This window comes from Stegostoma tigrinum, chromosome 21, assembly GCF_030684315.1.
Source record: "Stegostoma tigrinum isolate sSteTig4 chromosome 21, sSteTig4.hap1, whole genome shotgun sequence".
NCBI lineage: Eukaryota > Metazoa > Chordata > Chondrichthyes > Orectolobiformes > Stegostomatidae > Stegostoma > Stegostoma tigrinum.
In genome coordinates, this window is record NC_081374.1 from 21,904,188 (window position 1) to 21,929,557 (window position 25,370).

At 40.5% G+C, this 25,370-nt stretch overlaps 1 protein-coding gene across 1 annotated transcript in view; it reads left to right on the forward strand.

Annotated features, from left to right (window-relative positions):
* Positions 1-25,370, forward strand: part of LOC125462883 (semaphorin-3D-like) — an 83,810-nt gene that overhangs the window by 40,810 nt on the left and 17,630 nt on the right. Inside the window, exons 6-12 of the mRNA XM_048553344.2 lie at positions 9,566-9,694; positions 11,249-11,391; positions 22,523-22,637; positions 23,491-23,560; positions 23,984-24,128; positions 24,948-25,170; positions 25,255-25,343. Coding sequence (XP_048409301.1) covers positions 9,566-9,694; positions 11,249-11,391; positions 22,523-22,637; positions 23,491-23,560; positions 23,984-24,128; positions 24,948-25,170; positions 25,255-25,343 — 914 coding nt within the window. The remainder of the gene's footprint in view (positions 1-9,565; positions 9,695-11,248; positions 11,392-22,522; positions 22,638-23,490; positions 23,561-23,983; positions 24,129-24,947; positions 25,171-25,254; positions 25,344-25,370) is intronic.

Sequence of the window (25,370 nt, forward strand, 5' to 3'; positions counted from 1 at the left end):
CTGTGCAATAATTTGGAGAGCTGTCTCACAGACTAGTTAAGCAACAGCCTGACATAGTTATACTCATGGAATCATACCTTACAAACTCCCAGACACCACCATCACCATTCCTGGATATGTCATGTCCCGCTGGCAGGACAGACACAGCAGAAGTGGAGGCATTGTGGTGTACAGCCAGGAGGGCCTTGTCCGTGAGAGTCTCGGCATTGACTTCAGACCCCATGGACTCTTATGGCTTCAGGTTAAACATGGGCAAGGAAATATCCTGCTGCTTACCACATACTGTCCTCCCTCAGTGATGAATTGGCAATCCTCTGTGTTGAACAACACTTGGAGGAAGCACTGAGGATGGCAAGGATTTAAAATATACCCTGCATTCTCTGCTCCCAGCACAGAATAGGGGTGGTGGACACATAGGAATACCATCATCTTCCAAATTATTCTCCAAGTCACATACCATTCTGACCAAAAGCTTGCAACAGCAGTTCTGCATCATCTTGAGTAAAATCCCTAGGCTCCTTTATGGAACTGTTGGCACCAATACACTTTGCTCCACCCTGCGTGGGGGATTTCAGTGTCCACCACCAAGAATGGCTGGGCAGCAATACTACCAATCGAGCTGGTCGGGTCCTAATGGATATAAATGCTAGACGGGTTCTGCGGCATGTGGTTAGGGAACCAAAAAGAGGGAAAAACAAGCTTGGCCTCATCCTTACCAATCTACCAGATGCAGATGCATTTTTCCATGACAGTATCAGTAAGAGTAACCACCACACAGTCCTAGTGGAGACAAAGTCCTGCCTTCAAATTGAGAAAACTCTCTGCTGTGTTTCGTGGCACTACCACCGTGCTAAATGAGACAGACGTTGAACAGATTTAACAACTCAAGTTTGGGCAATCATGAGGGCACTGTGGGCCATCAACAGCAGCAGAATTATACTCGAGCACAATCTGCAACCTCATGGCCTGGCATATCCCCCATTCAACCATTTCCATCAAGCTAAGACATCATCCCTCGTACAATTGAAAATGCAGGAAAGCATGCCTGGAGCAGCACAGGAATACCTAAAAATGAAGTGTCCAGCAGATGAACCTACCAAACAGGACTACTTTCATGTCAAATAGCAAAAGCAGCAAGTTATAGACAGAGCTAAGTGATCCCACATGCAATGTATCAGATCCAAACTCTATAGTTCTACCACATCCAATCGTGAAAGGCAATGGCAATGAAACAGCTCACTGGAGGAAGATGCTTCTCAAATATCCACATCATCAATGATGGATGAGCCCAACACATCAGTGCAAAAGATAAGGCTGACGCATTCATAGCAATTTTTAGCCAGGAGTACAAAGTAGGCATTCCATTTTGGCTTCCTACAGTGGTCCCCAGCATTACAGATACCAGTCTTCAGCCAATTTGATTCACTCCAGATGAAATCAAGAAATAGTTTGAAGCACTGGGTACGCCAAAGACTATTGGACCTGGACAGCATTCAGGCAATAATACTGATGTCTTGTGTTCCAGAACTTACCATTCCCCTAGCCAGCCTTTTCCAGCACAGTTACAGCACTAAATGTGAAGCTGGATGAACACAGCAGGCCAAGCAGCATCTTACAAGCAAAAAAGCTGCCGTTTCAGGCCTAAACCCTTCATCAGAAAGGTCTAGGCCCGAAACGTCAGCTTTTGTGCTCCTAAGATGCTGCTTGACCTGCTGTGTTCATCCAGTTCCACGCTTTGTTATCTCGGATTCTCCAGCATCTGCAGTTCCCATTATCTCAGTTATGGCTCTGGTATCTATCTGACAATGTGGAAAATTGGCTAGGTAAGTCCTGTACACCAAATGCAGGACAAAACCAACCAGGCAAATTACAGCCCCGTCAGTTTACTCTCGATCATCAGTAAAGTGTTGGAAGGTGTTATCAACAGCATTATCAAGCAGCACCTGCTCAGCAATAACCTGCCCAATGACACCCAGGTTGGGTTCCACCAGGACCACTCAGTTCCTGATCTCTTTAGAGACTTGTTTAAAACATGGATAAAAGAGCCAAATTCCAGAGGTGAGGTGACAGTGACAGCCCTTAAAATCAAGGCTGCATTCAACTGAGTGTGGCATCAAGGAGGCATGGCAAAACTAGAATCAATTGGTGTCAGGGAAAATCTCTGTTCTGGTTGGAGTCACACCTGGCACACAGGAAGATGGCTGTGGTTGTTAGAAGTCAGTCATCTCATTTCCAAGACATCACTGAAAAACTCCCTGCTGATTGGAATCATACCTAGCACAAAGGAAAATGTCTGTGGTTGTTAAATCATCTCAGCTCCAGAACAACACCACAGGAATTCGTCAGGATAGTGGCCTAGGTCCAACAACCTTCATCAATGACATTCCCTCCATCATAAGGTCAGGAGTAGAGATGTCCAGCTATGATGGCACAATGTTCAACTCAATCTGTGACTCCTCCCCAGGCCGTGTTTAAATGCAACAAATATCCAGGCTTGGGTTGACAAATGGCAACTAACATTTACGCCTCATAAATGCCAGGTAATGATCATCTCCAATAAGAGAAAATCTAACCACTGCACCTTGACAGTCCATTATGTTATCATCACCGAATCTCACTGTGAACATCCTGGGGGTTACTACTGACTAGAAGCATAACTGGACTCACCACATCAATACAGTGGCAGCAAGAGCAAGTCAGAGGCTAGGAATATTGCAGTGAGTAATTCACCTTCTGACTCACCAAAGCCTGTCCACCATCTACAAGGCACAAGTCAGGAGTTTGATGGAATACTCCCCACTTGCCTGGATGAGTGCTGTTACAACAACACTACAGAAGCTCCACAGCATCCAGAACAAAGCAGCCCACTTGACTGGTATTATAAGGATCCATTCTCTCCACCACCGACACTCACTAGAAGCAGAACATTACCACCTGCAAGCTCCCCTCCAAGCCACTCACCGTCCTGATTTGGAAAGATATCATTGTTCCTTCACCAGTGCTGGGTCAAAATCCTGGAATTCCCTCACTGATGGATTTGTGGGTCAACCCACAACAAGAGGACTGCAGCGGTTCAAGAAGGCAGCTCACCACCATCTTCTTGAGGGCAGTCACGGTTGGGCAATAAATGCTGGCCAGCCAACAATGTCCATGTCTCACGAGAGAATAAAAGAAATGCAAAACTATTAAACAGCTCGGGTTAACCAATCCATAGACATACGCTGTCAAATAAGCTATCATCCAACAGCGCCATTCTCTCAGATTTTTGAACATTGTCAATTTTTCTGGCTCCATACGTCCTGGAAACATCAGAAAAGCCTTGAATATGTTTGATGACTCAGAGATGCTTTATTTATGTATCATTTGAGTTGGATCAACTATTTCAGTCAATAACCTTTACATAACATTGTTCAGTTTCTATTTTGTCACGGTGATAAGGCATATAGACATTTGTTTAACTTCCATCATCCAATTAATTACTTTCATTGGCTGAAGTAGTTTTAAAATGGTTCTGATCGCAAGTGGATAAGTCTCATTATACCAATATGAATGAGATATCAGGCTAGCTGAACTTCTATCCAAATGCAATTAAAGCAGTCAACAACCAATCCTTCTTGCAGGCGGTGTGAGAAATTCGTCAACTCCTATCTTATTTGCATCATCATGAGGATTTTTCACATGCTGGACCGTAAACATTGCCTACAGACAGGAAATACGCAAACAAGCTTGTATTTCAAGGAGCTCCTATTGGTAGAGAGTGGAGCTATATTTTGGACTGCAAAACTGAAACACTGGGGAACTCTCTGTCTCTACCCGTAGGCTTCCCCTTTCCTTCTCATTATCTACCTTCTTATTTTTTAGGGATGTCTCTTTTCAATAAGATAGTGCAAACACCAATTGCAGCATACATTATATGAGTAATTACTTACATCAGTGAAATCCTGGGCCCACCATGTGGCAGAGTTACAGGACCATGGAAGCAATAGGGTATTCAGAGAGGGGCAAACTGGAGAAACCTTTTGAACTCTCTGATTTAAATGGAGACTTTCGGAGGGCTCCAGGCAGCAGGAATCCTCAGTGGAAACTTCAATTTCCCGGGCAGTTCCTTTGGAGAGTGCTGTCATGGGGATTCCACTGAGTCCTATATGCAGAATTCTCATCAATGCTGGAGAAAGGACTGTCTGGCCTCTGGAAAATCCAGTCCATTACCTCTGTAGCTGAAAGGAATATATAATTTGCAAATACCTTCCTGGAAACATTTGTGAAAATTGAATGCAGGGTGCTTACTTTGTAAATATTTTGCAGATCATCCACTTCTTTTTATCTTATGCCCGTACATGAAGAATGTTTAACTTGAGCATATTAATTGCCTCACCTGAACAGAAAACATTCTTTCCTATCAGCATTTCAAAAACTGTGAATAGCTAAAATCTCCAATTAACTGGGACAGTGATAGATAAACTTACATACACATAAAAGTTGTGATATCTACCCAATCATTAATGCATTAACTGGCATTCATCCTGGTGCACTGTTTCTCCTCCACACAACTTCCTCTGCTCAGCAGTCACTCAGGTTCTATCCCCATGGCTGGCCTAGAAGACACTCAGGCTCTGTTCACTCCCACCAGGAGAACATTCGAGCCCAGCCCCAGCTGGCTTTCCCCTCTCTCAATACCCGAGTGATCATTAACACTGCCACATGGTGGACCCAAGACCACACAACCTGACTAATCCAATCACAGGTTCCCTGTTTCCCATCCTTGCTGCTCCTTGAACCATTGTTTTTGTCTGTTGTGAAGCAGCAGGGGTGCAAGGTAGGGAAGTTTAATTGATGGGACAACCTGCACAGAAGTGATAGAAACTTGGAGGAGCAGCTCCTTGAAGATTTTTGTCTGCCTCATGAATGGGATCAACCTCTCTCCATTGGTCATTCAGTGATTGAATTTTCACAGGGTGTTTTCAGGTATGAATTGGTTTGCCGTCCCATGTATTTTGAGCAATGCTGCTGACAGTTCCAGAAATCAAGTAACTAACTGTGATCTCAGTCTCCACTTATCTCGAATCCATTTTCTCCCCCTTGGTCCAGGAACTCCCCACCTACGTCCGTGACACCACCCACACCCTCCACCACCTCAAAAACTTCTGATTCCCTGGTGCCCAACACCTTATCATTACTATGGACGTCCAGTCCCTGTTTACTTGCGTTCCCCGTGCAGATGGCCTAAAAGCCCTCCACTTCTTCCTGTCCTGTAAGCCTGACCAGTCCCCCTCCACTGACACCCTCATCCGCTTAGCTGAACTCATCCTCACCCGCAACAACTTCTCCTTCCATTCCTCCCACTTCCTACAGACACAGTGGGTGGCCATGGGTACCTGTATGGGCCCAAGCTATGCCTGCTTCTTCATAGGTTACGTGGAACAATCCCTCCTCCATACATACACTGGTCCTATCCCCCACCTCTTTTTCTGTTACATCGATAACTGTATCAGTGCCACCTTATGCTCCCACAAGGACATCGAACAGTTCATCCACTTCACTAACACCCTTCCACCCCAACCGTAAGTTCACCTGGACCATCTCTGATACCTCTCCCTCCTTCATGGACCTCTCTATTCCCATCTCTGGCAACCACCTGGAAACCGATATCCATTTCAAGCCTACCGACTACCACAGCTACCTAGAGTACACTTCCTCTCACCCACCTTCCGGCAAAAAAGCCATCCCCTATTCCCAATTCCTTCACCTCCGCCGCATCTGCTCCCAAGATGAAACATTCCACTTCCGGACGTGTCACATGTCCTTGTTTTTCAAGGACCACAACTTCCCCTCTACAGTGGTCGAAAATGCCCTCAACTGAGTCTCTCACATTTCCCGCTACTCATCCCTCACACCCCCTCCCAACAATAATAACAAAAACAGAATTCCCCTCATCCTCACATACCACCCCACTAACCTCCGAATCCAATGCGTCACCCTCCGCTACATCCGCCATCTGCAATCTGACCCCACTACCAAAGACATTTTTCCTTCACCACACTTATTTGCTTTCCAGAAGGACCACTTTCTCTGTGACTCCCTTGTCCGCTCCACACTCCCCGCCAGCCCCACCACACCCAGCACTTTTCCCTGCAACTGCAGGGAGTGCTACGCCTGCCCCTACACCTCCCCCCTCACCCCCATCCCAGCCCCTAAGAAGACCTTCCATGTCAAACAGATGTTCACCTACACATCTGCTAATGTGGTATACTGTATCTGCTGTTTCAGATGTGGCCTTATCTACATCAGGGACGCCAAGCGGAGGCTTGGGGACCGCTTTGCGGACCACCTGCGCTTAGTTCACACTGAACAATTGCACCTCCCAGTTACAACCATTTCAACTCCCCCTCCCATTCCTCAGACGACACGTCCATCCTGGTCCTCTTGCAGTGTAACAATGATGCCAACCAAAGGTTGCAGGAACAGCAAATCATATTTCACTTGGGAACCCTGTAGCCCAATGGTATCAATGTGGACTTCACAAGCTTCAAACTCTCCCCTCCCCTGACCGTATCCGAAAATCAGCCCAGCTTGTACCCGCCTCCCTCACCTGTCCTCCCACCTATCCACTCCTCCCACCTCAAGCCCCACCCCCATCTCCTATCTACTAGCTTCATCCCGCCTCATTGACCAGTCTGTCCTCCCTGGACTGACCTATCCCCTCCCTCACTCCCTACCAATACTCACTTTTACTTGCTCCAACCCTGCCTCCTTGACCTGTCTGTTTCCTCTCCACCTATCTCCTCCTTTATCCATCTTCTATCCACCTCCTCCTCTCTCCCTAATTATTTCAGAAACCCCTTCCCCTTGCTTATTTCTGAAGAAGGGCCCAGGCCCGAAACATCACCTTTCCTGCTCCTCTAACGCTGCTTGGTCTATTGCGTTCATCCAGCTCTCCACTTTGTTGTCTCGTGATCTTAGTTTAATTGCATACAATTAAGGACACCCAAAGAGACTCTCAGCTGCATATTATTTTAATATCACTTTAGTTTATCAATATTCAGCAGATTCTGGAATACCTTGCAAATCAAACTGATGTGGTTACATTGCAACCACATTGTAATTGCTGGACACTTTTTTAGATATTTTTAAATGTGCTTATAACTAGGTTTAAATGTTTTTTCCAGATATTGACCAGAGGAAATGTACGTGAGCAGATTTCCAATGTCATTGCATACTCTAGTCAGACAATTCTTCATGTGCATTGTTCTAAGGGATGTTTCCATTTCTGCTATTCTGAAGGGGATACAGTTGTCAGGTTTATTAATGACAGCAGGAGATTCTTGTTTGCAATGCAGTTGATTCACAGTTTCAGCAATAACGTTTCCAACAAACTATCCCCATTTAATTTATGTATGTGAGTGAGAGACTAAGTGACCAAGCACAGTTTGTCAGAAGACCATATGTTTGACATTATTCCATTAATATTTTTCTTGAAGTTAACACATAATAAAGTAGTTCTTTCTTTTGCTCAACAAGGCCTTGTAAGTGCTCATTGTTGTTTCTACTGAAAGCAATCAGCAAAAAAGAACTTAACTGTTTGCTGTGACTAAACAGGGAGTTTGAAAAGAGGGAAGCTGATCCACCCATGGACATAATAATTTCACTGTCAGTATGTTGATCCACCTTTGTTATATATATATCAAGGCATTTTGTAAAATTAATCAATAGTGCTCAGATTTCATTTGTCTTTCAACATCATTGTTTTGCTTAATGGGTTGCTGGAAATGTGAAGCCAGTACATTGCGAGAAGAATCTCTTGCTTTTATAAATGGACCTGACAACTGTATTCCCAACAGAATAATAGAAGTGGAAACATCCCTCAGGGAAATACACAGGTAGAATTGTCTGGCTAGTGTATGTAGCCACATTGAAAATCTGTGCATGAACATTCCCTCTGGTCAATATCTGGTAACACTTTAAACCTAGCTAAAAGCACATTTACAAATATCATCAAAAAGATGTTTTCTGCAAATATGGTATTGTTACCATGCAACCAGGTCAGTTTGGCATGCAAGGTTTTCCAGAGCCTGTTGAAGATTCAAAAACTGCACACACTTTTCCTCAAATTTAATGATTTGCTGAAATAACAGTTTGTGTAGTTATCAGATTTACCTGCCCTGTGCCTCTCAGAAATCCCATTAACTGGTATTGCAAAACAGAAAGTCCATCTCACATGCACAAGCAATAAATCACAGAAAGAAAACTTGTTGACTTCCTTTGTTCTTTCTGAATATTTCCCTAACACTTACATTTCGCGGGCGGTTCTGTAATCCTAACCGTTAGTCAACTCTATTACTGATGCATTGCATGTAGCAGTCTGGAAGCATACTAGTCTGTTGAATCCTCAAACTCTCCTGAGGAGTCAATTCACGGAAAAGAAGTTTGTTTTTGACTACTGATACTACACAAGATAATAGTGCAAAGTAAATGCAAATGAAGCTACATGTGTTCTCCAATTTCAGACTATTTAACTTTTAGTTTTAATTCTCTGGCTCAGTGAAAGTGCATTTTATATAGCTTCTCCTTAATCATTTATAAGTTGTATGGAAAGCTACTACACAATGGATCTGCCATTAAAAAAAACGTTCATGGATAGCACCGTGAAAGTGACTTATATATGTTGCACAAAGTATCTGAGTGGAGAAAGATGATTCAAGTCCCCAAGCCACTAAGAAATCTCCATGAGAAGCCTCCATTTACTGTATAGATATGTGTATGTTACTGAAGCATAAACATTAATAACGTGTCTCCATTGGGAGAGCAAACACCTGTACAGGTTTGATATTTGAAGGGCTTTTTTTCACCAATAATTTCTTTGGATAAAATTAATTCTCTGCCCAGTTCAAGTAGAGATCATTGCTGTGATGGTGCAGCCGCAAAAACCATTAAATTGTTACTGTGTTGTCTGGGCTGGACAGAGGTTTGTACTTTTACTGACACTATTCTCATTTTAGATTGATATCTGCAGGGCATTTTTTGTCTATTAGCAGAGGAAATCCATTAGGTACATGAGCAAGAAGTGACTCTTGTGTTAAATAACATGTAACTCATTGTATGATCACAGTTACAGTGATATGGTAGACGTTGTTACAAAGATTATGAGGAGATCTAGATGATTTTACTCTCTACTTCGTGAACCAGAATTTTCCTCACTTTCCCTGCATAAATCCTGATGACATAATCAGATCAGGTGGAGTTTAATACAACATTAACCCTGTCATAACTATTACCCAAAACAAAAATTATGTCAGAGACAAGAAAACTTCAGATGCTAGAATCCAAGGAAGACAAACAGGAGGCTGGAAGAACAGGCAGGCCAGGCAGCATCTGGAGGAAAGGAGCAGTCAATGTTTTGGGTAATACCCTTCTTTAGGACTGAAATTATGCCAGCAAAGTAGTATAAAGAGGAAATTGATTCATGGTTTGTTGCTCACTGCATGACGGACAACGAGTGTTTTGTGTTTGAAACTCTGCCTTTAATGAGAACATTCTAAACTTGTCCATTTAATTTTTCAACCTACAGATGAATATCTCTATGCCGGAACATCTTCTGACTTTCTTGGAAGAGATATCGCTCTATTTCGCTCCCCAATCCACCATCGAGAAAATCAGTATATCCGCACAGAACACAACAATCCACTTTGGCTAAGTGGTATGTGAGATTGTCATGCACTCTTTATACAAAATTATCTTTACTAGGTTTGTTGATTCTCCTGATAGGAAGAAGTCAAGGCCTAAAATTCTTCTCTTCCTTTCAACTCCGTCTTCCTTTCTTACTTAATTTCTCTTGTCTGCTTCTGTTTCTTTGCTTCATTCCTCATATTGTCTTTTTATTTCTTCTTCTATCCTCCCACAAGGTTAGAACAGGGTAAGGTTGTTTCCCAATCAATTAATTTGTCTCTCCTTGGCCTGTTGTCAAGGTTGTAATAGAGGATCATAGTTTGACACTTGCGATGGGAACTGAGTGGGAGGTTGGGAGTTGAGCGCACATTGTGAACAAGCATTGGCCCAGGGCTTGGACTGTGAGATAAAAACAACTTCTGATCAAGGGGGGTGGAATGTCATGCGAAATTGGGATATGACACTGGAACTGGGCAGTGAAAACAAATTATAGCTAGACCCAGTGGGATTAGGGGAGCCAGAATTTATGGCTACAACGTAATTAAAAGAACTGGGCGAATGGCCAAAGTTGGGTGAGAGCCAACTCTGTAGGGATTAGTAAACAGAAATAGGAGAGCAACAAGTCTGATAAAGCAAATCTACATGAAAGCTTTAGCCCAGAAAAGAGACATCCATTGGAATTCATGTACGGAGCCTGGAAAGAGAAAATGTGGAAACTGAGTGTTAAGGATCTCGGCCCAGGAGTGAAGAGAATATTTATAGGATTAAAGAATGTGAGTTAGTTTGCTTTGAGTAACAGGGATGTCATGCTGCTAAAGTGCAAGACCTTAGTGAGACCGTATCTGGAGCGTCCTGTGTGGCTTTGGTTTCCTGATCCAAGGAAAGATATTCTGACAATGGCAGGAGTGCAACAACGTTGACCAGACTGATTCCTGGCATGATCGAACCAATGTATGAAGAGAGATTGGATCATTTAGGATTATATTCACTGGAGTTTAGAAGATAAGGGGAGATCTCATAGATACCTATAAACTTTCAACAGGACTAGATTGGGTAAGTATAGGAAGGATGTTCCCGGTGACCAGGGCATCCAGAACCAGGGGTTACAGCCGAAGGATACGCGGTATGCCATTCAGGACTGAAATGAGGAGAAACTTCTGCACCATTAGTGTAGTGAGCTGGTGGGATTTTCTGCGACAGGAAATGGTTGAGGTCAAAACATTGAATGTGTTCCAGGAGGAGTTAGGTATAATTCTTCATGTAAAAACAATCAAAGGGTGTGGGGTGAAAGCTGGAACAAGGCACTGAGTAAAATGATCAACTGTTATCATATTGAATGGTGGAACAGCCCAAAAGGTTCAAGTGGCCTACTTCTGTTCATATTTTCTGTGTATCTATGTTGGCCACACATTCAATCATTTATTAATGATTGCACAACTACCAAACAGACTCCTGAAAATGAATGGAGAGGCAATGATTTTTCGCAAACTAATTTTGAATAACATATTGCATTAATTTGTTCTTCAAGGTTTTTTTGAAATGACTAAATTAACTGACATTATACTTGTCATTTATATTTCTTTAGACCCCAAGTTTATTGGAATGTACCCTATCTCAGACACCTCCAATGAAGACGATGATAAAATATATATATTTTTAAGAGAAACAGCATTGGATACTACAAGCACTGAGAAGGCCATTTACTCAAGGGTGGCGAGAGTTTGTAAGGTTGGTTCGTAAAAATATGATTACCAGTGACTTTTCTTTCCCCTTGTGTGGAGAAATGGAACAATCTGTTCCTTTTTTTCAAAATCATAGATATTTCCATCAGGCTCTGTAAAATGATCCTTATGGCAGCCTAATCCAGAGTAAAAAGCTTCTCTATTTTTCCAATAGTTAGTCCAAACATCTAACAAAGTAAAACATCTCTTTTGAATTGCATTCCCTACTGCAGCCATCCTTGGTGCCCTCTGCAAATATGTAATATTAATTTTAAATGTGTGCAAAATGCGTGAGATATAGGCACGTTCCACGCAGGATATGAATAAAATCAGCCCAAACTCATCTTACATAAAACCTGACAGCTGTTACCATGAACAGACTTAATTTCTTTTATCTTAGATTAACGTTGCATTAACCCAGAACCATACCTAACCTCCTTCTCCATATGTGATATGCCTGAGATATTTAGACTAGGTAGAATCTACCATTTGTTTATAAAAGCCACCTTATATTTTTGCATGCTGAAGTGCAAGCATGTGACTTAATTTTTGTTTTATAGTTTTGTACATTTAATAAAATTCCCCTCACTTGTGTAAATGCAAAAATGTGTAAAATATTAGCAGAAACTTAGATGTACTGTCAATGAAAATATTGGCTTTTGACATCATTTTTGCTGAACCATCTGCTCATCCGAATAATCTTCCCTTTGAATTACAATGTTATCCAATTTCCAAAAATAGATTAACTTCACCAGACATATATCTGTTTTTCATTATAATCTTGGGCTGCATCACATCAATAGCCACTGAGAGACTAATAACTGCATATTTTTACTTCATATCCCATAGGCTCACTTCCATTACCTCTGCTTTGAAAGGAGACAAAAAAAAATTCAGTTGCATGTTAAGATCATGAGGGTGAAAGCAAGAGTGAAATTAACTGGATGGAAAACATAACAACAGAGGGAAATAAACAAGGATGACAATGTATACAATACTTTATTACAGTTGCATGAAGCAAACAAAGCACTTCAAATTCAACAGGCTGGAAATTGTGGCCTTCTTTATGTAGAACTGCCAATGTTCACCATCATTGTCCATTTGAATTTCATCACAGCTTCAGGGTCTAACAAACGGCCTAACATGTAAACCCTGAATTTAATGTCAGATATTCACTGCTTCATCACAGAAACCACATTGAAGCCCTTTCAAGCTGACAGACAGTGAAATCAAGTGATTTTCATTCTCCACATGGCTACTACTTGCCTTTGTTGCCTGTGCTCAGCACCCACTGCTGAGAGTGCTTCTAGCCTCATTGCTAAAGCGGCTGTTTTCATTTATAAACAAAGCCATGACGGCACTGAATCTCTTGAGCCAAATCAAGGCCCAGCTACACACATTGGGCAGAAGCATTTGCACACTCAAATGAAATGTCCTGCAAAGGAACATTGTGGATTAAGGATAACTCCAAGAAATTTCACAGATTTTCCATGAATAATGGGTTGGGAAGAATAACATTAAATAAGTATATATAATTTTCAGGATTACCAGTAAGAAATGTTCCTGCTAATGTTGTTGCTTTATAAACTAATCCGATACACAAGACTATTTCTTGAAGTTTGAGATGTTCTTACAAAATCAAGCAGATTTCCGCTTGACCTTGTGTCAGATTTTACTCAGGAAATTGAACTCAAACTGATGTTTGATTCTATTAATTCATTTCAGCAATGAACAAAACATATCTTTCCTGACAATCTGGGAAACTCTGCATTCTATCAGTCTACAGAATAATAATTGTTTTCTGAAGGAGCTAAGCTCAGATTTCATTTTCTTCTAATAATAACATTTTCAGATTAATATGAAAATAAACTTACAATTTAAGAATAATATCTGAATCTAAGCCATTCTAAATTTTAAACAGAAGTCTTTGGTTCCCTTTTCTGTCTCTCCTTTAGGATGTCAGCTGTCCTTTTAAAAACCGCCTGCTGTCATAGAAATGCTTTCATGACTGATATATTGTTTCAAGTAGTATTCCACAGGCAGATAGAAAAGAACCTGGAGAGATTTATGTACTAAACTTGGAACTGCACCAAAGGCTAGTGAAGGGTCAGTGCCCTGCCATGTAAGTTATTCGTGATGTTTTAAAGTGTTTCCACATGCCAATGGAGCCTTGTGGGATCACAGTGAAGAGACAGAATCCTACCATTGTTCAGATTCTAGTTATTAAAATGATGAGCTTTTGGAAATTTTTAAGGAAAAAATATGGACCTGTAAAATACTGATAGTAAAACATAATTTCATGCTGTTGCTGGCCAATTGATCTCACATCTCAAGGAGGATTGTGAGAAATTCTTTCCATAATTCATAGAAACACCGAAATGAATTTTACAGGGGTGGGACTGGATACTTTTTGCTTACCCTATTACCTAGCCAGTAGGCACTTCACTGTCTTTAAATGTGGCTGCTTCACAGGGACAATACCTTGGCAGAAGCCTTAACAAGTTGAGAAATGGATTTCTGCCCTTCAGGACTTAAGTGAGGACATTTTGATTGTCTGCTATTGGTGACCCCAGAGAGTAAGTGAGGGGATGTAGGGGTGTGGTTTATGAGGCTGGGCGAGACATAAAGAGGATCACATGATCTCAGGGAGGGATTACCTGATGGGCACAAGGCACCTCGCTTTCCTTCCCACCTTGAGTCTTCCTTCCTTCCTTCCACCTTCCACAGTAACAGGCAAAGGCAGAATGATGTCCAAACTGGCTATTAATTGATTACTGAAGGGGACGTCACCAGGCCTAAGGGAGGGCAGGGTGCCTGCACCTCCACTAAACACTCTCCCAACCCCATAAATTCAGTGTAGTGGGAAGGCAGTATGCTGGCTACCTGCTTTATTTTATATGCCCCCTGCCTTCCAATAATCCAACTGGGTACTGAGGCATGTGAATTCTTAAACATTCTCCCATGGCTTGTTTGGTGGTGAGGAGGGAATGGAGGCACAGAATTGTACATGAGGGTGAATGGTGGAGACTGGGCCACCATCTTATCTCCTTCCTGTTTTATGGTGTTACCCTTATGTAGTCAATTAATGCCCATGTAAAGGTCTCATCACCCCACCACTAATACTAACCCAGTGACGAGTAAGGTGAGCCATTGTGGCAAACATATGTTGATGTGTACACTTGCAGGTTCATGGGAGGGGGGATGGGTGGGCTAATCCTCAGTTGACATCAATCACTGTGTGATTGAGAGCCTGACATCATGAGTGGGATGTCTTACTGAGAGCTACATCCCCACTTAAGCTGCTAAACACCTTCCCCCACAACCTTGCAACCTCACCTTGTGGCTACGCTTCCTAACATCACCCACCACTTCATGGGGGTCTCATCAGTCTGAGGCTTTGGGTGGATATAATGCTAGTAGCAGCCACCACCACCTATCTGGAAAAACTGAGTATAAATCAGCTACTGCAAAAAATAGAAAATAGGAGCTGGAGTAAACCTTTTGGCCCTTCAAACATGCTCTCTCATTCAATATGATCATGGCTGATCATCCAACTCCATAGCCTCTTCCTGCTTTCTCCTCATACCCTTTGGTCTCTTTTGCCCTAAGATCGCCATCTAGTTATTCTTGAACACAGTCAATGTTTTGACTTCAACTCCATTCTGTCACAAAGAATTCTACAGGCTTACCACACTCTGGGTAAAGAAATTTCTCTTCATTTCAGCCCTAAGTGGCCTAGCCCATGCCTTTAAACTGTGATTTATGTTTCTGGACTTCGCAGTTATCAGGAACATCCTTCTCACAATTACCCTGTTTAGCCTGGATAGAATTTTATAGGTTTCCATGAGATCCCATCTCCCCCCATCATTCTTCTAAACTCCAGTGAATATTGTCCGAACCTGGCTAGTGTCTAGCCTTTCATTAATTGGCAGCTTTTGTAAATGGGACTCCCACCGCAGGGGGTCATTATTGCCCGACACTGGCCTTCTCGAAAAGAGCAGTGCATGGGTCTCACCAGCTCTCCAGATGGCAGCCTAGATCCCCATTAACTGTACAAGATTCTGCCAATCCACGCTCCTTTCGTGAATAACCTTAGTGTAAAATAATAGATAACTTAGTTACGTCAGAACGTAGTGAACAGTTGAGCGTATAACTCAAGTCCTTGATTTGGCATGGTGTGAAACCCTGCGCAGATTCCATTAGTTTCTACGCTTGCTACAACAGCATTAGTTGCTTTTTTCGTTAAAACATTCCACACGCAGTGAGAATATTTGTTAGAATGTGAGTAGGCCTGTATACTAACAGATTTCTTGCCCTATTAACATTGTCTGAAGTCCTTTGTGAGACAGTTGCTTGGATATAAAAGAGTAAGTCTTTTCTAATTTAAGCGATCTCAGTCAAGAATTTCTTCCCACTTGATGCACCTCGTGATCAAAATGGGCATATGGGCCCTGAGATCCTGCAGTCAGCTTACCAAAAATGTAGCTCCATTCTGAAATCTCTCTTTAGGGAAACAACAACAAGACCCATTTCCAGATCTTTCACAGAATGGAATCGCTGGCCTCCTGCCGGATTTACAATAGGAGGCTCATATTAAAGCTACAAAATTTCAGGGTCAATTATCTATAGGGTCATAAAGTTCTTGTAAACTAGCTTGCCAAGTTATTTGACTCTCGGATCAGATTTCTCTGTTGGAACCAGTTGACTGAACGTACATGTCAGACAAGTAGTTTGCATGGGAAGTTGGAAGAAGGCTGAAGTTTGATGTAACAAAGCTAATGCCAGATGCCTTCATGATTACCATTTGCAAAGCTAAAAACAGATTGGGAAATTCCAGAGTTAGAAGACAAATGAAAGAGGTCACAGTAGATATAGCCCTGAGAGTGATGTGTCATTCTATACTCATCCTGACAATTGCTCCAATTGATTTTAACTTGCACATACATTGTCTTTCTCAAGTGCTTGGTGAGAATTTAACTTGCCTCTGCAACAGTTTGGTTTTTGAAAGACCTGATCTTCTTCAATGCTTTAAATAATAGAACGTATGCACTGTTAAAGCTCACACCCTTTCTGTGCTCAGTTTCCTCCGACAATCTTAGTGAACAGTTGATTCATGAAGTGAAACTGTATGCATTACAGCCTGAAGTCTAACCCAAAGTCAAGGGCCTTGCGCTTTCTCATGGGTTGTGACACATTAGGGCATGGAGGTTCTCGAGGGGATGGAAATTACAATGAAGCCTGCTTACTATTTTGTCACCACACCATTTTGACTGTGTCCTGCTATAATGGGACATCGTTCTGGCATCTGCCCCCTTGTAGGTGACAACTGGGAAACAGAGACAACAACAGGAATTATCCCTTCAGGCCTTCAAGTCTATTCCACTGCTCAATTCATAATCATAGCAGACGTAAAGCCTTGCTCCACTTACCTTGACAGTCTAACATAACAGTCTGTCTGTCAATGTCTGGGCGAGTGTTTCATGTTTCCATGGATAAAAAAGAAAGTAAATAGCCTTTTAATCCCTCAGGCCATGCTGAAGTGCTTTACATCCTTGGAGTATTTTTAAAAGTTCCATCATGACTTTTTTTGTGTTAACAAACTTTTTGAATTGCATTCTGAAAGACCCAACTCAAATTTTAAGGTCTGGATTACCCACCAGAGGAAAGGGCTTCTCTGTTTCTACTCTACCAAATTCTTTTTATCAGTTTTGAAATTCTTCAATTAACTTTTCCATTAATCTTCTAAATTCAAAGGAACATAAGCCAATTTATGCAAGAGGCCTTCATAATCCTTCATAATTTAATGATTTTCATTCATTCTGCTAAATCGATATTGTACACACCCAAGTCAAACCTAACTGTACTGGAAGCTTCTCCCAACCTGAATATGATACACCAGACATTGTTTCACTAAGGCTCTAGACACTAAAATATCACTACTAATGCATTCTAGTGCACCCAGGCTGTAGGCTTATAGTCCACAAGTTTGTTTAGTTACCTTTTATACTTTTGCACAGCTAACGAATGATGTACATATACAGTTTAATCTTTTTACTCTTCAACAACTCTTGAACTTCCACCAATGTGAAAATATTCTGATTTGCCTTTATGGAATGATTGCAAAATACCCTATTTTGAACTCCATTTGCCATTGTGTTTATAGACTCATTTAATCTGTTTCAATGCTTTTCTAAGTTTCTGCTCGCTTCCGTACAACTTACTGATCATCCTAACATAAGGTCACCTGGAAACTTAGTTTTAGGAAACAGGAAAATGTTTCGACATCTTTACACTGTTTCCAACCCCCTGAGCAATTTTCACCCTCACAAAGTAATCTTGACTATTTTTATGAATGCTGTATTCACCAAGTGCCTTTTGGCAGCGTGTAATGTAATACTGAATTATATAAAAAAACTTTTAATACAGCACGTGGGACCTATATGTACACATTACACACATTAGTTCAAACTAATCAATTCAGATATACTGCTTTTGTCAAGGTGTCATGCTGCAAGAGGACCCAGTAAGGTGTAGACAGGGAGCTTTATACCATTAGGTCACATACCATGATGTAGTGATGACATAATGAACATGTTCTTTAAAGATTTATCAAATATCCATTGCTAGGCATAACACAACATGTCCACAGCAAAAACTTTTCAAATGCCTTTCAGTAGATTCCATCTGCAGTATCAGCAGGCACCCGTGTACACACAGCCTAACTGCCTCTTCAAAAAATCCATGAAACTAATCAGACTGATTGGCTCTTCACAATTCAGTGATGCTTATATTTGATCAGGGCATTTTTTTTCTGATAGATTCATTAAAAAAATCTGCAAAAAATGTTCTGTAGTTACCAGGGTTATCCCTTACTCTCCTGAATAATGACATGACATTTTTCAAATGTACAACTCAGAATCACAATTTTGTATTCCTGAGATCTTTGTAAGATTGGCACTAATACCATTACAATTTGTTGACCTTTCTTTAATACTCAGAGGTGGGCTTTACCAGGTGCAGGAAATTGATCTACTTTAAGTCTTGTTATTTTCTCCATTACCTGAACTAAACCTCCAAACTGAATTGCTATGCATTCTACCTCTAGTGACCTCAACACATGGTGCAATACTTGCCAAGTGGCAGACATAAGAACCACCAAATTTGGGAATGCTGGTTTCTTTCAGCAAAGTGTCACAAGCAGACCAGCTGTCATTTTCAAATAAGGTCCAATTCTGTGAAAAAGAAGCAATTTATTTTTGCCGTATCTGTTCACGCTTAGGCCTGCTACATCTTTGGCTACCCTTTACAGGGACCCCAGCAACATTAATACTGATGCCAACACCTAATTTACTTCTTGCAAATGTCCTGACCTCAAGAATTCTGGAAGAGTGCCAAATGCATGCATTATCTAGCAGAGGCACTGCCTAACGTGGTTAAACAGTCTTTCAAGTCCTGATGGTATACCGGTCCATAATGTCAGAGTGTAGCAATATGCTTGATATTCACTTCAAGATCAGTTATATATACTGGAAAACAGTTTCCAATTAAATGTATCTTTTACTTCACACCTACCTATGAATCAGTGGAGTAAAGAGTCATAGAGTCATATAGTGTGGAAACAGACCATTCAGTCCAACCAGTTCATGCCAACCATGTTCCCAAACCAAACTAGTCCCACCCACTTGAACTTAGCCCATATCCCTCCAAAGCTTTCCAATTCATGAACTTATCCAAATGTTTTTTAAATGTTGTAACTGTACCAGCATCCACCACTTTCTCTGGCAGTTCATTCCCCTCATCATTTTTAAATCTTTCTCCTCTCACCTTAAAAATATGCTCCCTAGCTTTGAACACCGCCACCCTAGGGAAAAGAATCTTGTCATTCACTGTATCTATGCCCCTCATGATTTTATAAACTTCCATAAGGTCACTGCTCTCAACCCCCTAAGCTCCAGTGAAAAAAGTCCCAGACTTTCCTGTCTATTTTTGTATCTCAAACCCTTTATTCCTGGCAACCTCCTGGTAAATCTTTTCTGACATTTGCTGCCGTACATCAGGTATAACTTCATCTGAAGCTGATATAACTCGAACTGGGTAAAAGTATCTTTATCTACCAAACCATGCCAGTGGTATTGCTAGCCATTCTGCAATTGCAACTTTTAATATTATTTTGGCTTTCTACACTCACATTGATGCAATTAGCACACTGCTGCTTAAGTAACACCAAATGAACTTGAACAAATATGATTTTAATAGTTGTTTTTGCTTCTGAGAAGGCCTAGGAAATACCTCTGTCAGTTTAATTATGCAGCCAAAAGGCCATATTTTCAGTGTAACATACCTACAGCAGTATGAAGCATCCATCATTTGAAATAGGTTTGACAGTGACATTTCAACATAGGATGATCTCTACATGAAAGGAAGGTTTTAGATTCATTTCCCTTTGTGTCACAGTGCAGAACTTTTGAATTTACTGACACATTTATGACAGTCTTCGAAGCACTGGAAGTCACTTAATATGATGGTTTGCTAAATAAAAATAGTCTGACGCAAAAAGAAATCAACTTGAAAAGTTGTAATTTATGGCAGGGGACACAAAGTAAAAAAGATGTTTGGCATGGTTGGTTGCACAGAGTAACATCATTCCTCCAAACTAGATTTAATTATTTTCTTGTTTCAGAAAGAATAATTATTGAACAGTGTCTGAAATAATTTGTTGAACATTCTCTGTTGTAATCCTTTGCAATGTAATTTGAACCCACATAGCTTGCTCATTTTACATTGTCATGAAAGAAAATATATATTTTTATGATTAGCAATTAATAAAGTAATTTCAATGTTTTTTGGGGGTTGGGATAAATTCACTTTCTATTCCTAACTGGATCTCCTTTAAAATTATTGATCTTTTAAATTGATTGGCAGTGTGCCCATTTGCCGTCAAATAAGCAATGACCCAGTACAACAGACGAACCTGCTCTGTACATTCATTACTATAAGAATACCAACTGCCATAATTATAAACAATAGAATCAATTTGGATTTATACGGTACCTTCCAAATAGTTTCAAGGAGTATCTTCAAAGGAAGTAAAAGAACTGGAAAAGTTTAAGGAGGGAATTTCTGAGCTGAAATGATTTGAGCAGTTAAAGGTACAGCAATAAAGTTGGGGTTGTTAAGTGGCATGAATTGAAGAAGCACTATTATCTGAGATGGTTTTAAGGTTGCAGAAGGTAACAATGACTGAGAAGAGCGAAGTCACAGGAGGGTTTTGAAAAGTGTACGTCAGTGAGTATGAAGATAGTGAGTGGCTTTTTTTTGCAAGAAAGGACTCAAACAGTGGGGTTTTAGATGGCCTACAGGCAATTGAGGGTGGGATATGGAGATCAGCCAGAAGTATGCTGGAGTACTTGAAGTTAAACTGAACAAAGACCTTGATGTGGGTAATAGTTAGCATATGTGCCGAGGCAGGGGCAAAGTTGGATGATTTATAGATGTATAAATAAAGGGTTTTATGTTAGCTCAGATGAAAAATGCAGGAGACCATGCCTGGAACAACACCAGACATACTTAAAATGAGGTAACAACTTTGTGAAGCTACAAAACAGGACTGCTTGCATGTCAAACAGCAAGTAATAGACAGAGCTAAGTGATCCAGGGAACCAGATTTAAGCTCTGCTATCTTGTCACATCCAATTGTGGATGGTATTATACACTTAAACAACTCATTAGAGGAGGAGGTTTCACAGATATTCCCAATGTCAATCGTGGGGAATCCCAGCCCATCAGTGGAAAATATAAGGCTGAAACACTCACAGCAATCTTCATCAAGAAGTGCCGAGTAGATGTTCTATCTCCAGAGGTGTCTCCAGCAGATGCCATTTATTACCCAATGCTATTCAATTTGTGTAATGTCAACAAATTGTTGGAAGCGCTGGATATTGAAAACCCTATGAGCCCTGACAACATTACAGCAATAGTATTGCAAACGCGTGCTCCAGAACTTGCTGCACTCCTTGCCAAACCTTTCCAGCACAGGTGCGTCACTGGTATCTAACGATAATGTGGAAAATTGTCCAAGCATGTCTTGTACATTAAAATCAGGATAAATCCAAACCAACCAATTACTGTTCTATCAGTCTACCCTCAATCAGCAGTAAAATGATGCAAGATGCTTCAATGGTGCTATCAAATAGAACCTGCTAAGCAATAACCTGCTCAATGACAGGCAGTTGCCAACCAAATTATCAATTTTCCAGGCAATTCCCTCAGATGCAGCTATGTCAGTGATTCACAGATGCAACTCTCACTTACACTGCAGAAACAATTAACTGCCAGTCGGAAAGTCCAGGCCATTATGCCATCATATCTACTGTGGGTTAAATTGTCAGCTTTGATTAAATAAAAGTAACAAACTTAAAATTACCTAGCCATCTGCCCATTTACATGCAGCAAGTGTATATTTGCCCACATCAAACTTATCAAATCAACTGACTTGGTTCCTGTAGTGGAACTGTGTTTAGCTCATTCAAACAACAAGCTGGTAAATCCTAAATGCTTTTTTGTTTACAAGTCCCATAACAGCAAACTTACATTTCGGTAACTCATTCTAGGATAGTTCTGTCTCTGCAGCCTTCTCTTGTTTACTTTTCTCTTGGAGTAAGAAAAAGAAGGATGTCAGTGAAAACAATGTCTTCCCCCTATCCCTTCCCAACTTGAGTTCCCAACCTTCGCATCCTGCCAAATGAACTCTCCCTGCAGTTTGCCACATTGACCTGATATTTCATTTCACAGTTGCTTTCTCAACTGATAAGCAATCAGTCTGTTAACTGGCGAAGTCAGGGAAGTTAGCATGCTGTTAGCTATTGCAGGATGTGCATGAAATTCTTCCAGGGTTGCTGTGCGAAAACACATCCCTCTCTCACTGTCCTTTTCCCAGCTCCAAGAAGATATTGTGGCCTAGTCTTTAATTGACTGTCTCATTGATTGTGAGACATTGCTGGCATAATTACATGCTTTTGTCTAAGTTTGTTATAAATGATGGTGCAAGTTGAATTACTTTAAATTGTGTCAAATATAGATTCTCCCAGGTATTGTTTGACTAATGTTCCACCACCTGAATAAGATCTAAATCTTTGCAGAAAGATGTTGGAGGTCAGCGGAGTTTGATCAATAAGTGGACCACATTTCTGAAAGCTCGTCTAATTTGCTCAGTCCCAGGGCCTGAAGGCTATCAGACATATTTTGATGAGCTGCGTAAGTAACCTGTCATTTTACTTTTTTGATGAGCAGTTGTTTATTCCAAAACCCTGAAAAAGAAGGTTATTTATACAAAATTAACATGATACAATGTTAAAGTCTCATAAAATCTCTGTTGTGAAGGCTAATGTTTCTGATTTCATGCCAAACAAATTAAAATGCAACATAGAGTCAGTTGGATTTCAGTCTTCATTTCTCAAGCCAAATTGAATTCATCTCAATTGAATCCTCTTTTTACTCTGTAAAGTCATACTTGGGATTCCACAACAATTTCATATGAACAGTCATGCTTCATACAGAGACAAGGAAGACTTATCATTATTATGAATTGAGAGAACAGCATTAATGTCTTAACATTGATAGGTATGTGGACATTTTTGGAGGTTTTCTACTAATAGCCACATCAGGCAGCTTACTGATGACTGACCTCTGGCTTTAAATATGGTGGCATGAAGCAGGGCATAGATTCATTGCCATATTCTTCAAAACAAGGTTATTGAACTCAGTCATGTTGCTATGTTGAGCTGGTGAGCATAGGCCAAACTGATCCCCAGAAGGGAGAGTTCATCAGAGGATTAGTCATTCTTAGATCCTGGCATAGTCTCTCATGATAAATTATGGAGCAATATTAGCAAAAGTTCAACTTGTTCTATGGTGTAGGTGTTGTGTGGAATGGACAAATCTAAAAGGAAAATGCCTGGGAACAAGATAAAGACATTTTTAAGGATTTAATTTACTTTATTGTGTATATTTATATAGTAAGTACATAACACTGCTCAATTTTACTTGAAAAGGATTAATTTTCTAGACCAAAGTCTCTTACATTATATTCATTTTTTATTCTGTAAAGAGGATGTTTATCTGTTCAACACAAATGATGATAAATTACCGGTGATTTATGGAGTCTTCACATCCTCCAGGTAAATAAGAATATCCTTGTACGAAAGAATGGTCATTTTGATCACTGCTGTACAAATATAGATTATTAGTATTATTTGTTCTGCCCATGCAACCTTAGTGGGTGGAACATTATAACTGCTCTTAAACAACCTTTTGCATGAAATGTTTTTTTTCGCTGGTTTGCTTAGATTGAACATAGATGTGATTTATTACTTTTTGCCTGGAGCATTCTACAGGCAATTCAGAACATTTGCATTTAGAGAGATAAATGTGAGAATATTTTTCCTGAAAAATCACTCTTTGCCTATTTTTTGTTTAACGGAATTGATCCTTTGCAGCAGTCAAACTTTAAGGTTGAATAACAGTGGAAGTCAAACTAAGGAAATTCTCTTTGAAGTACCAAGAATTGAGAATGTTCGAACAACATTGCTTTTCTCTCTCAGTTCTGTTTTCAGTGGCTCAGCAGTTTGTGCATACAGTATGGCTGATATTCGTTCTGTATTTAATGGACCTTTCACACACAAAGAGAGCCCAGAACGCCACTGGGTAGAATATCAGGGGAAGATTCCTTATCCAAGACCTGGAACAGTATGTATGCTCAATCATTAACTCTTAGAAAGTATACAGTGTGATAATAGATACAAACTAATAAATTAGAATTAGAATTAGCTTTATTGTCACATGTATACTTACATGAATACATTGAAAAATTTACAAGTCAACACTTACAGTGCCACTTTAAGTACAATAGTACCTAGGTACAGATTCTTAAGTACAAATTCTTAGGGAAAAAAATTCCTGTCAGGATCTGTCTGATCAACTCTGGCAACCCTCAACTACATTGCCTTTATGCAAGGGTTGGGGGAAGATAATTAGATGTTTGGGAGAATGAGGTGGTTGAGGGATAACATTGCTGAGTCCTCACAGCCTTGATACAGTTACAGATGTGGCCATTGCTTCCATCAATGCTGATGGGTCTGAGGAGCTGCCAAGCCTTGAATTGGCTGACAGCAGACTCGAGAGTGGTCATGCAAAGGGAGCACCGAATAAACTTAGTTGCTTAACAAGGCATAGGTTACCCCAAAAGCCCATGGAGCAATTGACCCTTGTGTTTGGACCCATTGTCCTCATTGGGTCCTCATTGCTTCATCAAAATTTAGCTCAACCCTTTCAATAGATGTTTGAACAGTAGTCAAGAGCAGGAACTCCTCCTTGAACAGGAGCCCAACTGGCATTTCAGTGTTGCACTCAGCTCATTTTTGGTAAATGCAACTAATTAATTATCTCAAAAGCAGATAATGCTTTATATTACAGAAACATCAGTACCTTTGTTGATATTGTAATCAGCTGTAAAGATGTATTAGAAGTTAATAAAATCCATGTGTAAATTCCTGCCATTTTTTTCAGTGTCCCAGTAAAGCATTTGACTCCACAATCCAGACAACCAAGGATTTTTCAGATGATGTCGTTAGTTTCATTAAGAATCACCCAATGATGTACAAGGTTGTGTATCCAATAAACAAGAGGCCTGTTTTCATTCAAGTGAATGTTGGTTACAGAATTACACAGATTGTTGTCGACCGTGTTACTGCCAAGGATGGCCAATATGCAGTCCTCTTTTTGGGTACAGGTACATGAAATAATCATTTGCAATAAAATGTTCTGAACATCTGTATATTCTTTCGTTAATACACTTTTTCTATGTCTTTTAAAGATGTTGGAACAGTCATAAAAGCATTGAGTGTAACCAAGGATAGTTTGAATGCTGAAGAAGTTTTACTGGAGGAATTGCAAGTATTTGAGGTACAGAAGATCAATTTGTATAATTTA